The sequence below is a fragment of the Phaethon aethereus genome, assembly GCF_964289735.1.
Source record: "Phaethon aethereus genome assembly, chromosome: 13".
NCBI lineage: Eukaryota > Metazoa > Chordata > Aves > Phaethontiformes > Phaethontidae > Phaethon > Phaethon aethereus.
In genome coordinates this window covers 475,135-489,738 of record NC_138589.1, presented here as the reverse complement: position 1 = coordinate 489,738, position 14,604 = coordinate 475,135, and the positions used below count along the sequence as shown (strand labels likewise).

Genomic DNA, 14,604 nt, shown 5'->3' with positions numbered 1-14,604 from the left:
TCTGCTTCGCCTGATGCGCTCAGGGCATCGCACCCCGACCCCGCGATAACTCCCGTGTGCCAGGGGTTGTTAGGAGAGGAGGGAAGGGAATAAGCAAGCGAGGGAATGACTCGTGCTCGCGGAGGCGAGCGGCTGCCTGGCCGTTTTCCATACCCTGCTGCTTACGATGCAGACCTTTCCAAAAGAGTCCCCACGCACACATCTGCCTTTGCAGCGCTCTAGAAAGTCTGCATCTTGCAGCTAGTCTCTCCAGCTTGGCAGATCGTTGCGGTGAGTCATGTTGCAATTACACTGCTTATTAATATTTGAAAAAAAAAAGCAGCGAAGAAAGGACCCTGGTGATGCATTTCCTCCCTGTGACATAACTGGGAATGGCTAAAAAGTAATTTTAAGCTGATTTATTTAATCCTGTCTTCTATTTATTTAAATGTTTGGAGTTGCTGGTTTATTGGTCGGTTGTGCTGCTGTTGTTGTTTTTTTTTAAGGAAATCCATAGGCAAGTCAATCCATTAAACACCACTGCTCAGCTGGCTCCCAACCAGATTTGCTGCTCTCTGCAGAGAAAATAGGAACGACCGAAATAGTAGGGGGGGTTGAGCCGAGTGTTTTCGGGAACAATGACAGATCGAGCTAGCTAACCTGCCTGTTCGAAAAGGGGACGTGGGGTGCTCTCCAAGCCATTGCTCCTTGCTCGGTACAGGATTTGCGTCCATGTTCGCGTTGTCCTGTGGTAGATCGGGACCCCCAGAAGCTCTTGGCTGACGGGCTGGGAATCACCGGGGTAGTGTGGGGTCCTGTGTGAGCTAAGCCATCAGCTCTCTGACAAGGAAGCATCCTCCTCCCCTTTCCAGGTAGGGCTCTGCACGTTGTACGGTGTAGCACGAGGTGGACACACATCTTCAGGGTCGTGGTTCGGTTTTTTGGGTGGTGGTTTTTTTTTTTTTGGTTGGTCAGTTCTAACCGGGGCTTTCCATCAGATTGAAAGACCACGTTCGGGCACCTTATTTTTAAGGTCTGGTCTTGCTGCGCTGCTCCAAGTCTCTCTGTGCACTTGCTTTGGGCTTGATGATTTATGGCAAGGAGAGACTCATGCCGGATGGAGCCGGATCCGTGCCCTTTTAAGTTGCCATGCCTGTTTTTATCGTTCAGGTAGCACAAGGTGCTGCACCACCTCCAGCGTGCTGAAGAGGGGCCAGCATCTTGTGGTGTATCTGCAGCGTCCTGAGTCATCCCTGCCTTCTCTCCCACTCCCCTTCCTACCCAGCTCTCCCGCGCCGGTAAAGAAATGGTCAAGAGAACTGGTTAAGATTCACAAAGACAGCACGGAGAAGTCGGAGCGAAGCTGAAGCGAGCAGTTCCCTTTGATATGTAGACAAGTCAGGGTACAGGATTCCTGGCTGTCAGACGCCGCGCTGCTGCACTGCGTCGCCTCGTGCCAGTTCCTGTGCTTCCCCGGCAGGGAGATGCTCCGTCCCGCCTTCGAGACCTGGTTTTGAAGGCAGTCTTTAAAAGCCCTGGTTAAAATTTGATGTGCTTAAAATCTTGCTTGCAGCTCTGAGACTAACAGGATCCTGCTGGGAATGGGGTTGTTTTTCAGCGCGAGCTGCTCCTTTCGTCAGTGTGAGTCTCACAGCCCCGACACCTGGTTGAAGAACTGACGTTAGAAAAGGTGAAAAGTCAAAGCCCAAATGCTCTTTGGGAGTAGCGGGTTGGACCTTTCTACCTGCAGGTCAGAAGCACCACTGCTGGTGGGCACTGCTGGAAAGATGACCTCCTCTTGGGGTTATCTCCCTCTGCGAGCTCCTGGAGCAACAGCAGCTTCTGATGTAGCCCTGATCAGTTGCCCGGCTCCTTCCCGCCCGGACCCCGGTGCTGGGTTCAGGTGGACACAACAGGCAGTGAGGGCACCTCTCGGAAAACCATGAAGCGCTGTCACTGCTGGTCTTCCTTCTTTGCTTTTTTTGCTCTGGCTCCAAAATGGAGTCGTTTCTTTATGGCCGAACGTGTTCCTGTTGGCTTATCCGCTCCTCTCGATCTTGCTGGGGCTTGGAAGTTGTGCCGGGGCTATTGCCTGACTCGTGCAGGAGCGACACCTGAGGTGGAGCTGGTGCCTGATGTGAAGCGGGGTAGGCTCCGGCTTCCTCTCAGCTCTGCTAACGTGAAAACCGACCTGCATTTATGGCCAGGTAGGGCTTTGAATACAGCGAGAAGATCCCAATGATTCCTTAGCTTGCTGTTTGTATCTCGTAGAGCATCCTTAGAAGTCTCCTCCTGGCACTGGACACGAGTTGGTACCCTTTTCTAGAGAGGGTTAGCTGAGTCTGGGCTACCACTGCCTCTGGAGGTAGTGGTGGACTTGAACGTCAGCATGACCTTCAAGCCAACTTCTCCATGACAAGCCAAAGCATTTTGCCTCTCTCTCGGGTCTCCAGTACTAAACTAGGAGAGGAGGAACCCCAGGTACGGTGGCGTACTGATATCCACCCCTCTGCTGTTAACTCCCGCACCCCTCCCGCGTGTCCTGCTGCCGCACTGCAGGGTTTCAAAGCCCAGGTCTCTGCCGTGCTCCCTGGGCTCTGCTGCCGCGATAAATCCTGGCCAACTTCTTCCATCGCGCCCGATTCCCGGTGCAATGAAACTGAACAAAGGCTTGCGCCGAAGCCAAGAGCCATCTTAGCGTGGTTTGGTTTGGAGCTTTGCTCTGTTGGTTTTAGAGCCGCCGTGCTCCAGCTCCTGGCCTTTAATTTGCCGCGGCCGAAATCTCGTGCCCCCATGCAAAGCAGAGGGTATAAACTAAAGACTGCGAAGAGGAGAGCTCTCGTGTGCGTGTGCCTGGCTTTTATTTTCCTTTTCTTTGGTCATAGAGCTTCTCTGGAAAGAGACTCAAAGCGACGAGGTGTGGAAGCAGGGAGGCTGCTCGTTTTCAAGAGGGAGGTTACACTGAGGGTGAGCCTGGGCCCGACATGGCGTGCTCTAGAGAGAGGTGTGTCATTTCAGCTGCGTGGTGAAAGTGTGGTCAGCCCAGCTTGCCGCACGTGGAAGCGGCCCGTTGGGGTGATGCTTTCTGCAAGCCCTCGGGGCATTGCAAGGGCACCGGCTTGAGAGCGAATCTGTGCGGGGAATAGGAAGTTTCTCGGGGGAGCGCGATCCACAGGGAGCTTCTCGGCTCAGCGCCGGTTCCGGACCGTAACCGCGTGGCTAGCGCGTACATGTGCGTATACAGCCTATACGTATACCGAACGTACGCTGCCAGCGGTGAACTGCCAGTCTGGGCTGACGACGGTTTCCGGAGGGTGCTTGCAGTGTTCCCGGGTTAAAAACCACGGATGAAATTATGGAGCGAACTAAAACCGCGGAAAAGCTGCCTGCCGCGGAGGAGAGGCAATCCCTAACCAGGGTGGGATGAAGGTGTAGGATGAGGGATTGGGTGAGCTTTGGGTGCCTGGCGCCCCGGGGTGCGGAGGGAGGTGCTGGGTGGGAGATGGGGTAGCAAATCAAAGCAAACCCTGTGCCTGTCATAAGCTCTGGGACCCCGGGTGCTGAATCTGAAGGGGTTGCTGGCACGCAGCCCCCCGCAGCGTGGCCCTCGGGGATGCTCCGGGGCGGCCCCAGCCCTGTCCTGCCCCCTCCCCTGCCCCCAGGAAGCAGCACCCGGGTGGCATCCTGCCCCACGCCTGGCATCAGGTGGTGCGTTAAGCTCCCACCGCGCTAATTAAACGCACTTAAAGAGGTGCTCTGAGCTGTGACGGTGCTCGTGCTCGGGGCGCTGCCGCTGGGGCAAACGGGGGATTTACCAAAGCAGGAGGGAGGACCGGGAGTTTTCAGGTTGCAGCTCGGTTTCGGGGGGTTGTGGCTGTCTTACCAAGTGACCCCGCTCCTTGCTCCCCATCCCCTCCCGGCCATGGGCTGAAATCCGGTGACTGTGAAGGGAAAGAAAAAAATAAAACAAAAAAAGGTCTTGGCAAGACCAGAGGATAAAAGTTGCTGTGCCGGGGACCTGAAAAGAGGTCTGGTTAAATTGGTGTGGGAAGATTAATGGTGGTTTTTCTTTTCTTTTTCTGCCTTGAAAGCCGGTGGAGGCGGGGGGACACACGCAAGTTTGGTTTTCACACTGTGTGTGTCTGGGGCTCAGGCCAGCCTCGCTGCTGGCCGCTCTGGGCTCCGGGACTGCCGGCCCGTGCTCACCTCCCCTCCCCTGGCTACGGCTAAAGGGTTTGGAGGGAGGGAGAGAAAAATAAAACCAAAATAAATGAAGCCCTCTGAGGAAGCCTTGGCACACGCTGCAGCGGCGAGGGGCTGCGGTGGAAGAACGGGAGGAAGCAGCCGGCAGCAGCCGGCAGCATCCCTGGCTTTCCGGGTGTCCCCCGAGTCACTCCTCCACCCCGCTGCCTTGCTGGTCCTGGTAGCGCCGCGGGGTTTCCCGCAGCCTCCCTGGTCTTGGTGGCCTTTGAAAAGGTGCTTTGCCGCCCTTAGCCTTGTTTTCCATCCCCGTAGCCTCATGTTTCAGCCGAATTCCCGGCTTCTCCTTGGCAAGAATAACCTTGTCCCTGGTGCCGCGCGCCCTGTTCCATTGCCCAGAGCACACCCACGCTCTGGGGCCGGCGAGGCTGCCCGCGAGCACCTCCCTGCTGCGCGCAGGCACTTTAATCTTTTCGCTTTTTCCTTTTTTTTTTTTTTTTTTAACCTTTTCCCCCAATACCAGCAAGGGCAGCGTCTTCAGGAGCTCAGCCTGTACCCTCGCCATCGTGCGTGCCCCAGGAGCTGCTGCCGCAGCGTCCTGGTAGCCGGCGGCCACTGCTCAGGGGCTGTTTTCCCCCTGCTCCCCCGCCAGCAGAGCTGGTCTTGGCTCCGTTCGACCAGAACGAGCGGCAAATTAACCTGACCTAGATCTGGAGAAGCCGGAGAGACAGTTTTGTGTGCCCTCCAAAATCCATGCTCTGGAGGTAATAGAGGGAGAAATCTTGCCTAGTCCCAGGGAGGAGAAGTAGCTGCTTATAAATAAGCTTATTTATAACTGCCTGATAGCCCGCGCCTCGTCCCCCGGCCGTGCCAGGAGCTCGCCCTCCTCGCAGCGCGCTCCGTCCCCGTGCCGAGACTGGCTCGCGACGTCAGCCGGACCTCCCCATCCACCATGACGCTGCATCCCCTGCTCCTTCCGGTCGAGGGTAAGCAGCCCCGCGCTCGCCCGGGGCCGGGGCTCGCCCCCCGACATCTCGTCGCCACCAGGAAACCTTCACGGAACTCCCTCCTGGCCCGGGAAGGCGTCCTCGGTGGCTGCTCCTCCGGGCTGGCCGTCGGGATCGCGCCCTCGCCCGGGAACGGCTCCGGCCCTCGTGCTGCCAGCACTGTCGGCTCCGATGGCCGCTCCGGCTCCTGACGGATGGGACCAGCTCACTCCTGGCGCAGCCGGCCCGTTGCCATGGCAATGGCAGGATATTGCTTTCTTCCAGCCTCCCGGCTGGCACAAAGCCGGCCACCGGCTCCCGCTTCGCTTTGCGCAGGGATGTGCGACGCATACCAAGCGCTCCCCACGCTCCTCCATCCCCAGCCGGGCACCCGCTCTGGAGCATGCGGGGAAGCAGCAGCGGGAGCCAGAGCTCCCTGCCTCTTTCCCGCAGCTGGAAAACCCCAGGTCTTTGTGGCCACCTGCTTCTCCTCTTCCTCCCGGTGCTCGTGCGCCTGTCCCTCCTGGTTCTCATTTCCTCCGTCTTTTTGCAGTTGTAAAATCCAACCCGTGCTGTTTTGTTTTGTTGGTTTTTATTTTCACCTCCTGCCTGTGACCTGCACGGCTGGCTTGGGGGGACACCCCTTAACCTCCGCAGAGCTCGAGGGGTCCGGCTGTGCCCTCAGTGGCACCGGTCGCCGCTGCCCAGGCAGCCCGGCCAGAGCATCCCGAGCCCAAGCAGCACCTTGGAGACGGAGCTCAGCACACGGCTTGGGGAGCTTGGATCAAGAACTTGACCTCGTGGGATAAGATGTGGTTCTGGATGCTTTGGGGAGGCAGCGGGGGCGATTTCTGCCCAGATTTCAGATAGCCCAAGCACTGGGCTGGGTGGGAGGGCATCAGGGCAGCCGTGGATGTAGCAGGGTGGCGATTGCAGCCAGCCGGTTCACACCATCCATCAGCCATGTGTTGACAGAGCCTCGTTGTGTTGGCAAAACGGGTAGCCTGAACAAGAGTCGTGGCTCTCACCCTCCTGCCGGCGCCGGTAGCCAAGCCCTGAGCGTCTTTGCTGGTTTTAGCCAAACACACTGAGGCTTGGGAGCCTCTGTGGGTATTATTTCCCCAGCTGTGAGAGCACCAAATGGGTGCCTTCCCTGGCCCAAAGGCTGCGAGTTCAGCTGAGCCGTGTGATTAGCCACCAGAGAATCTACATAGGAGGCTTCAGGAGCTTTGTCTGAGGCACTGCCGCTTGAAAGCCGGGCAGAGAGGGAGGACCAAGGCCCTTCTTCTGCCAGGGAGTGCAGAGCTGGGAGAGGCTGAAGGCCGGCGATGGCCGTGACGTCCCACACCGGCAGTGATGGTCCCATCCTTGGCAGCGCCGCGGAGGTGCTGTATTCTTCAGGGACAGCAGTACATGTTGTTTCTTGTCTTTTTTTTTCTTTTTTTTTTTTTTTCCCCTCCCCTGGGAAGCCACAGGCTGGGACTTACTCGTGTTTATAGGCAAGGGGTGCCGGAGCCTCGTGGTGCCCGCAGCAGGCTGCTTCCCCATGGCTGCCTCAAAGCCTGGACCCCTCGCTGCCTGCTCAAAGGCTGCTGGGGGCTTGAAAATCTGCCCTAATTACAAAAAACCCCACCCTTTCTGAAGATATCTGTGCAACAGAAAAACCCAGGAGCTTCTCTGATTTTCAGAGGTCATGTTTTCAAGTTCTGCATGATCAAAAAAAGATGTAATTGGCTTTTTTTTTTTTTAGGGGCAAGGGGTTTTTTGGTAGCTCAGAAGCTGAAACTCCCATATAACTGCAGCTCCTCAGAAAGATGCCTTGTGAGAACCCCTGGAAAGCCTGGCAGGCTGTGCTGGTGGGCGAGGGGTGGTGGAAGATGCGCTATGCTGGACGCTGATGGGTTAGACGTGGCGGTCGGCCCTTTTTGGCAGCCTTTCTGCTCCGCTCAGTGTGTCAGGGGCGGCTGCTGAAACATCCAGACCCAAGGACATTTGAATGAAGGGGGACCCAAAATAGCCTGAGACATGAGAAGGGTTGAGGACAAAAAAAAAACCACCCACCCTGTAATAACTTCTCCAGAAACGCTATATATAGAATAATTTGGCAACTTCTGGAAGGGAAGAGCGATGAGATCCGAATGGCAGCTCTGCCTCGCTGTCCTGAGCGCAGGCAGCCGAGCCCGAAACGGGGCGAGCTGGCGCTACGGGGGGACAGGCTGATGTTCGCCCTCGAGAGCATCCCCACGCTCTTGCTGGGGTCGTCCCAAATCTGTGGTTTTGAAGGGGAGTGGGGAAGCAAAGCCCAGACCTCCCTGCTCCTGCTGGCCTACAGTGCGTTTAATTTCGCGTGCTCCCTCGGGACTCACACGGCAGAAACTTCTTGCCCCTCCGCCCCTTCCCTTTTTCCTGCCCCATCCCCTCTGCCATCATTTGGAATTTCCACTTTGAACTTCCTAGGTAGCCCTTTTTTCCCCCCCTACGCCTTTCTTGACGGGCTGGGATTTGGTGTTCGCTTCCCAACCCGCCCCGTCGCTTTGCCTCTGCCCCTGCGCGTGCTCACCCCACGCATCCCTCTCTCCGCAGGTTATTCTGAAGGACCTGGAAGTGCTGGCCGAGATCGCTTCTTCCCCGGCGGGACAGACGGAGGCTCACGGTCCCTCCGACGGCTCCGACGTGCGACCTGGCCCGGTGGAGCTTCACGTGCCAGGCAGGGCCGGCCAGCTGAGCTCCGCGGGTGAGTGCCGCAGCTCCGCGCCTGCTGGACTCGCTCGACGCTCAGTGGCATCGGGCGGGTTTGCTCGGGCAGGAGGAGAAGCCTCTCTCACGGTAATAAATCAATATATCCCTCCCCACTCGGCATCTCTTGGGGATGGAGTCCGCCGTGGCGCAGACCAGGGGACTGCCTGTGTTTTCATTACTTTCCTCTGGCTTGTGTCGTGGGGATTTAGGATGTCGTTACATCCTAATTTTTCACGGGACCTTGGGTGCTAGCCTCTTTGCTCCTTGTAAAAGCCCTCGGAGCCCTAAGACAGGCTGCGGGGGGGATGCTGGCTGCGAGCCCAGGTACCTGAAACACGGATAGATTCCGTCTGTGCCTGTGGCGTCGCCCGTTCGAGGCTGCCCGCGTCGACCGGCTGCGCTGCTCCGAGTGTCTGGCAGGACCTCAGGAGAGGGATGAAGAGGGACAATCCTATTGTCTGGGGATTTGAGGGATTAAAAAAAAGCCTTCCATTAATCAACCCGGTACATCAGGAAGGTTGTTTTTTTTTTTCCCACCTTCCCTTGTCTGTGGCTCATCCTTCGCAGTTATTTGGCTGCCCCTTCTCCTCCTCCGCTGCTGCTATTTAAGGGCCTCCCTGTTGTACTCCCCAGGCCCGGTCGTCCCAGCCAAAAGCGCATTTCATGGCCCCTCTGGATCGCAACGCGAGCGCGGGGCCAAGGCCGCCTCTCCCTGCGCAGGATGCGGCCACGGGGCCTCGCGAAGCCGCTGCCGGAGCGGGAGCCTTCGCCGTCTGCTCCCCGCGCTGCGTTTTCCAGATCGCTCACCCCTCCCTGGGCTTAGAAACGTCTGTGCCAGCAACCAGCTCAGGTTTTGGCTTGTTCGGGGTGGTTTTTGGCTTGGGGTTGGGGTTTTTTTGGGGTGTTTTTGCAGATCTACCTGCGTCACGCTGGCAGCCGTAGGTAGGCTCTGCCTGGGGCGGGGGCTGCGATGCTGGCGACCTCCCCAAGCTCCTGGGCAAGTGTCAGCCATCGTCCCCGTGTCCAGCGTGAGGCTGCCGGGGCGGAGCAGCTCCTGCGGCGCTGGCCGAGCGGCTGAGGAGCTGCAGTTCGGCACACGCCGACGGTTGTCTGAGGTTTCCTTCCGTGCGGATGATCTAAAAATAGGCTGGATGGCGTGGATCCGAACGGCTGCCGTGGCCCCTGTTAGCTATCTGGAAGAGCAACTTGGCTTCGCTTATTTAAGTGTCATGTTTGAAAAAAGCCTGGCTCTCCCCGCGCTGAGCAGATCTGCTGTAGCCGGAGCTCCCGTTGCCCCAGCGTAGGGCAACTTGCCCCCACGCCAGGTCCTAACGGGCTCTGGCTTCCTCACCTCTTCCTTCTAGTGCACCAGAAAATTGTTTCTTTGGGAACTTGTTCGGGGCTGAGCTTTGCAGGGCCGTTGGCTTTTACTCAAAGGCAGATGCTTTTGGGGAAAAGGAGCCGGTTCGTTGGGCTGGGGTGTTTAAGGTGGTCTCAGTCCCATCCGGCTCTGACCACCCAGGGCTGGGAGGGAATCAGGGGAGTGGGGGGCTCACAGCTGGGCCAGGACCCCCCTGGATTGTGCCTGGAAAAGCAGAGGCTCTCGGAAAAGACTACTTTTGTTGGAGGGTTGTCTCGGGGGGGCTTTTTTTGGAGCCTGAGTGTGGCTAGTGCATGGCCCCGGGGCAAGCGATGCACAGTGAGAGCGAGTGAGCCCAAACTCTGCCCTGCAGCCCGACGTGTTCATGGGTACAGCCCTTCCCAGGCAAAAATCGCAAGGTGCTGGCACCGAAGAGAGGGCGTACCCCTTTCTGGGCTCACTGGTTTTGTACTGGGATGCATGGGAGCCTTCCCCAAGCACTCACACGAGAGTGCCTTGTCAGCAGTAGGATGCTATTGCGGCAACGGAGGGGAGGCTGCAGGGTACCAGCGCGTCTCCCCGGGGTTAAATCCCTCCATTCCCTTCATCCTGCTTCAGACTGGGGTGCCGTGGGAGCTGGCGGTGGGAGGAGAGCTGCTGAGCCATCTGGGGTCCGCTCCTCTCCTGCCCCAAGGCTCGGCTGAGCGTGCGGTTGGTGGCTTTGCAGGGAAACCCTTAAAATCCTCGCGCTCGCAGCAGGTTTCTGTGCCACCCTCTCCATCCAGGTGCTCCGGGCTCTGCCAGCCGAGCGGCAAGGGCGGAAGGGGCCGGTGCCCCCGGGGTTTTCCCCCTGCTTCCTCTCGCTCCCTTTCTTCCCTCGGGATGTGTTTATGCAGTTGTTTCCCTACCATTGAGTTCGGTTTCCTTCAGAGGCTGGTTGATTAGCCAGGAAAGCCACGTCCCGCTTCCGCAGCTCGTTCCCAGCTCCAGTTTTTATTTAGCCGCTTTGTTCTCCGGTTACGTAAGGTCAGCTGCCCTCGGCGCCTCCTCCAAACACAATGAGCTGGGGCCAGCCCAGCCCAGCGCTGCTTGGGAGAACCGACGTCTCCCGACCTGCTCCAGGAGAGGGTGGCTGGGTGCTGGCCCCCGGCAGTCAGTCCTCTGTTGTCTTCTGCCCGTTCTTCAGGGACAAGGTCTGCCGAGCTTCAGTGATGGGCCCCTCATGACGAGAAGGATGTTGAGGTTCTGGAGCGTGTCCAGAGAAGGGTAACAAAGCTGGTGAGGGCTCTGGAGAACAAGTCTGACGAGGAGCAGCTGAGGGAACTGGGGGTGTTCAGTCTGGAGAAGAGGAGGCTGAGGGGAGACCTTATCGCTCTCTACAACTACCTGAAAGGGGGTTGTGGTGAGGTGGGGGTTGGTCTCTTCCCCCAAGTAACCAGTGATAGGACAAGAGGAAATGGCCTCAAGTTGCACCAGGAGAGATTTAGATTGGATATTAGGAAAAGTTTCTTCACTGAGAGAGTGGTCAAGCATTGGAACAGGCTGCCCAGGGAGGTGGTGGAGTCACCATCCCTGGAGGTGTTCAAAAAACATGTGGACGTGGCACTTGGGGACATGCTTTAGTGGGCATGGTGGTGTTGGGTTGACGGTTGGATTTTATGATCTTGAAGGTCTTTTCCAACCTTAATGATTCGGTAAGCTCCCAAGAGCTTCCCACTCCTTGGGGTGATGCTGCAAGCACCCATCAGATGCGTACGATGGGAATCCAGCTGCCTGCTTGACTTGGAGGGTGTTGTGACAACCGTGTAGAAGTTAGAACAAGTAGCAGATGACCCAGGAGTGGTTGTCACCAAGGCCAGCAGGGCGAGGGAGGGGATCCTGCCCCTCTGCCCTGCTCTGGGGAGACCCCCCTGCAGTGCTGCATCCAGCTCTGGAGCCCTCGGCACAGGAGAGACTTGGACCTGCTGGAGCGGGGCCAGAGGAGGCCCCAGCAACACTCCGAGGGCTGGAACAGCTCTGCTGGGAGGCCAGGCTGGGAGAGCTGTGGGGGGTTCAGCCTGGAGCAGAGAAGGCTCTGGGGAGACCTTCCTGCAGCTGCCAGGGCTTAAAGGGGGCTGATAAGAAAGATAGGGACAGACTTTTTAGCAGGGCCTGTAGCAATAGAACAAGGGGTGATGGTTTTAAACTAAAGAGGAGAGGTTGAGAGTAGATCTAAGGAAGACATTTTTCATGTTGCGGGTGGTGGAACCCTGGCCCAGGTTGCCCAGAGAGGTGGCAGATGCCCCATCCCTGGGAACATCCCAGTTCAGGCTGGATGGAGCTCTGAGCACCCTGCTCTAGTTGAAGATGTCCCTGCTCATGGCAGGGACGTTGGACTAGATGGCCTTGAAATGTCCCTTCGCACTCAAACGCGTGATTCTCTGATAGCAGAGCTGCAAGCCCTCCAGCCTAGCCTGCAGCTCTGCTCTGCACGGGGCGGGAGAAGCCTCCTCCGGAAGGATGCCGACACCGTCTGCCGCCCCGTACAGGGTAGCTCTTGCACGCGCCTCTCCCTTCCCTGCTCCGCACCTTTGTAAGGAGAAGCAGTTATGACCCCTTGTTTCGCAGGAGCCACGTTCCTCTCTGGCTCGGTCTCTCCCGCCCGGCTTCCTGCCGGAGGTGCCGGAGACGGCGGCGTACCCTCCGAGCACTATGGGATGTTTAGCGGGAGGCTGACTCCATACGTGGATGCGCTAACACGCTCGAGGTCGTCGCTGCCAACCAGCGGCCCGTGGATATCCCAGGGGTCGGTGGTTTCCGCTGGAGGCGGCGGCTAAAAGTCCCCGAGAAACGTCGGTGGAGTTCACGCTTGCTGGACAACGTACAGAGTGCCCCAGAGCCCGCACCAAACTCGAGATGTGTTGCGATGGGGGTTTCCTATCGACGTCTTTTTGAGGGATTTTGTTCTCAGTGGGCCAAACCCACTACCTTTACGTTGTCTGTCGCTTCGCTTGTGGGATCGTAGATGCGCAGAGGCAGCAGCGTAGGATGCAGTCCCACCTCTGGACGGTCCGGAGGACGTCAGGGTGGCCTGTGAAAGCAGCAAGCGACAGTCCGTAGGGTGCAGGGAGTCCGTGAAAGGTAGGAAAGAAGAGCTGGCTCGTTGTCAGATGGCTCAGGTTTGCTAAACTAGCAAAGATAAGAGGGAAACTCCTCCATAGTCGTCCTCTCCGCAGAAGGCAAGGAGACAGCCGGCATCACGCCGTGGACCACTTGCCCGTGAAGGAGCCGGTTTCCAACAGCTCTCGCAGGACGAGGAGTGCGACAGCGGGGAGCGATGGAGCCACACGAGCAAGAGAGGAGAGACCCATTGCTCCCAAGTGCTCTGAGCTCGGCGTTCTGGTTCCTGGTGGTTGGTGGCTCTGCCATCTCCTTCCCTACCGGCACGGAGCTGTGCGAGAAGGTTGACTTTCCAAAAAAAAAACCCAAAAAAAAACCCACACAAAAACCCCACTCTTCTGCCTCTTGGAGGCGAGGAGAATTAGAAGAAAAGGGCGATGTGTTTCTTTTCCTGGGTGCTGCGCTATGGCAGTGCTGGGGTGCTGCGGAGAACCCCGGGAGAGACCCTCCGGCCCGTAGCCGTAATTCACCTGGCGTGCCTCCAGGTTTAGATCCCTCCTGAGGTGGTTACGGCACGTGGCCGCCTGGGAAGGTTGGGCATTCCTGAATAAAAACCGGGATTACTGATCTGTAGGGGCTGAGGCAGGAGAAGATGGTGATGCGGATAAGGTCGCCCTTAGCCAAACCCCGCCGGTGCACGCACTTTGCTGGGCTGCCTCAGTTTCCCCGAGACGTTGCAAGGCACGTGGAGCGTGGGGTGAGGAATGAGGTGAAAACAATTAAACCTGCAACGTGAATGTTGGTGGGGAAACAGCCCGGCAAAGCCCGTTGCTGCTCGTTCCTGCTCGCGGGTTATATTCTGTATGCTTCGCCTTCTCGTGCAGCAGCCTCAGCCCCCTCTAAACTCACTACCAAGCTTAACCGCTCCTGGTTTTGCAGCTCTGCTGGGTATTTTTTTCTCCCGTGCGTTGTCTAAGCTCTACCCTTGCTGCCTTTTTCCCTCCTAATTTACTTTAACAAAGGAAAACGAGCTGGTAGCGGACTGCTAACCTTCCTTGGATGCGCATCGGGCGTTAGCCTTGCCTGCCGCCGTCCTCCGAGGCAGGCAGAAGCACAGACCCTGCGTTGAGCGGGGCGATCCGGAGGAGCGGTGCGGCAATGGCCTCGTTCGGCGTCAAAATACATACCCTGGGGCACCCCTTTGGGGTGAGATGCCGAAGGCTGGGGAAGTGCAAAGCCACAGCTCTTTAGCCAGGTGGGAAGGGGAGAAGCACCTGTGTGCCCAGCCAGCTCTGCCAAAGCCGGCTGAGCGCAGCCCGTGGCCATGCAGTCCGTAATTTCGGTGGGTTTCTTGCCTCAGCTCCAGCGAGGGGCAAGCAGAGGTTTTGCAGAGCCCAGCTGAGCTGCTGCCACGTTCGCATCTGTTTCCAGCTACGCCCTGCGCCAGGATTTTGGGAGTGGGAGGGGGAAGGATTTGCCTTTTTCACGGCTCTATTTTTATCCCGCTCCAGCAGGCTTCGCCGCCCCGCGTTTGCTAAAATTCAAAACATCCTGGGGAAGGCTGCTGGAGGGGAGCCGCCACGCGGATTCCCACGTCGCCGCCCGGGATTTCGCCGAGCACCATCTGGCAGCGCCGACTCCCGCGCCGCCGGCGCTCGAGCCCAGCCCCGCGCGGGGTCTGAAGGCTCGTGGACCGGCTCCGGCCGCCGCTGGGTCTATCCCAGTCGCTCCCGGAGGAGCCGAGGGAGATCCTTCTCCGGGCTAAGCTGGAAATGCGATGCCCCAGGGAAGGATGCTCGGCCCCGTGGCTCTTAGCTTACCCTCCCTATATCCGAGCTGAATTTGCTTCAATTAGGGATTGCGGTAAATCATTTTAGCTAAACCGCCGCAAATGCCCTCGTGGATACTATAAACAGCTTACCCAGCTTTAGCTTGCTTCAGCACGGAGTCAGTTCCGCCCCAGTCGTATTTAAATTTGGTTTAAATGGAGTTAAGCAAGTCCGCACTAGTTTTAATTAAGACCGGTTTGAAACCGATTATGGTAAATGAGCAGAAGTTGCGTTTTATGCCAGGGTGAAGTTCAGCGCTTTGCGGCCGAGGTAGGAAAAGCCAAGTTCACGTGGGAGTCTGCCAGCCCCCCCCAGCCCCCGGAGCACAATTTGGAGACGCCTTGGCCGCTGTTGGTCTCAAGCTCAGCCCGTCAAGCGGCCAGACAGCCCGACGGTTCCGGGCTGCCGTACA

At 57.9% G+C, this 14,604-nt stretch overlaps 1 protein-coding gene across 1 annotated transcript in view; it reads left to right on the top strand.

Annotated features, from left to right (window-relative positions):
* VAC14 (VAC14 component of PIKFYVE complex) overlaps positions 1-14,604 on the top strand; it is a gene marked incomplete at its 5' end in the record, with an annotated part of 56,085 nt that overhangs the window by 22,074 nt on the left and 19,407 nt on the right. Inside the window, one exon of the mRNA XM_082005793.1 lies at positions 7,749-7,899. Coding sequence (XP_081861919.1) covers positions 7,749-7,899 — 151 coding nt within the window. The remainder of the gene's footprint in view (positions 1-7,748; positions 7,900-14,604) is intronic.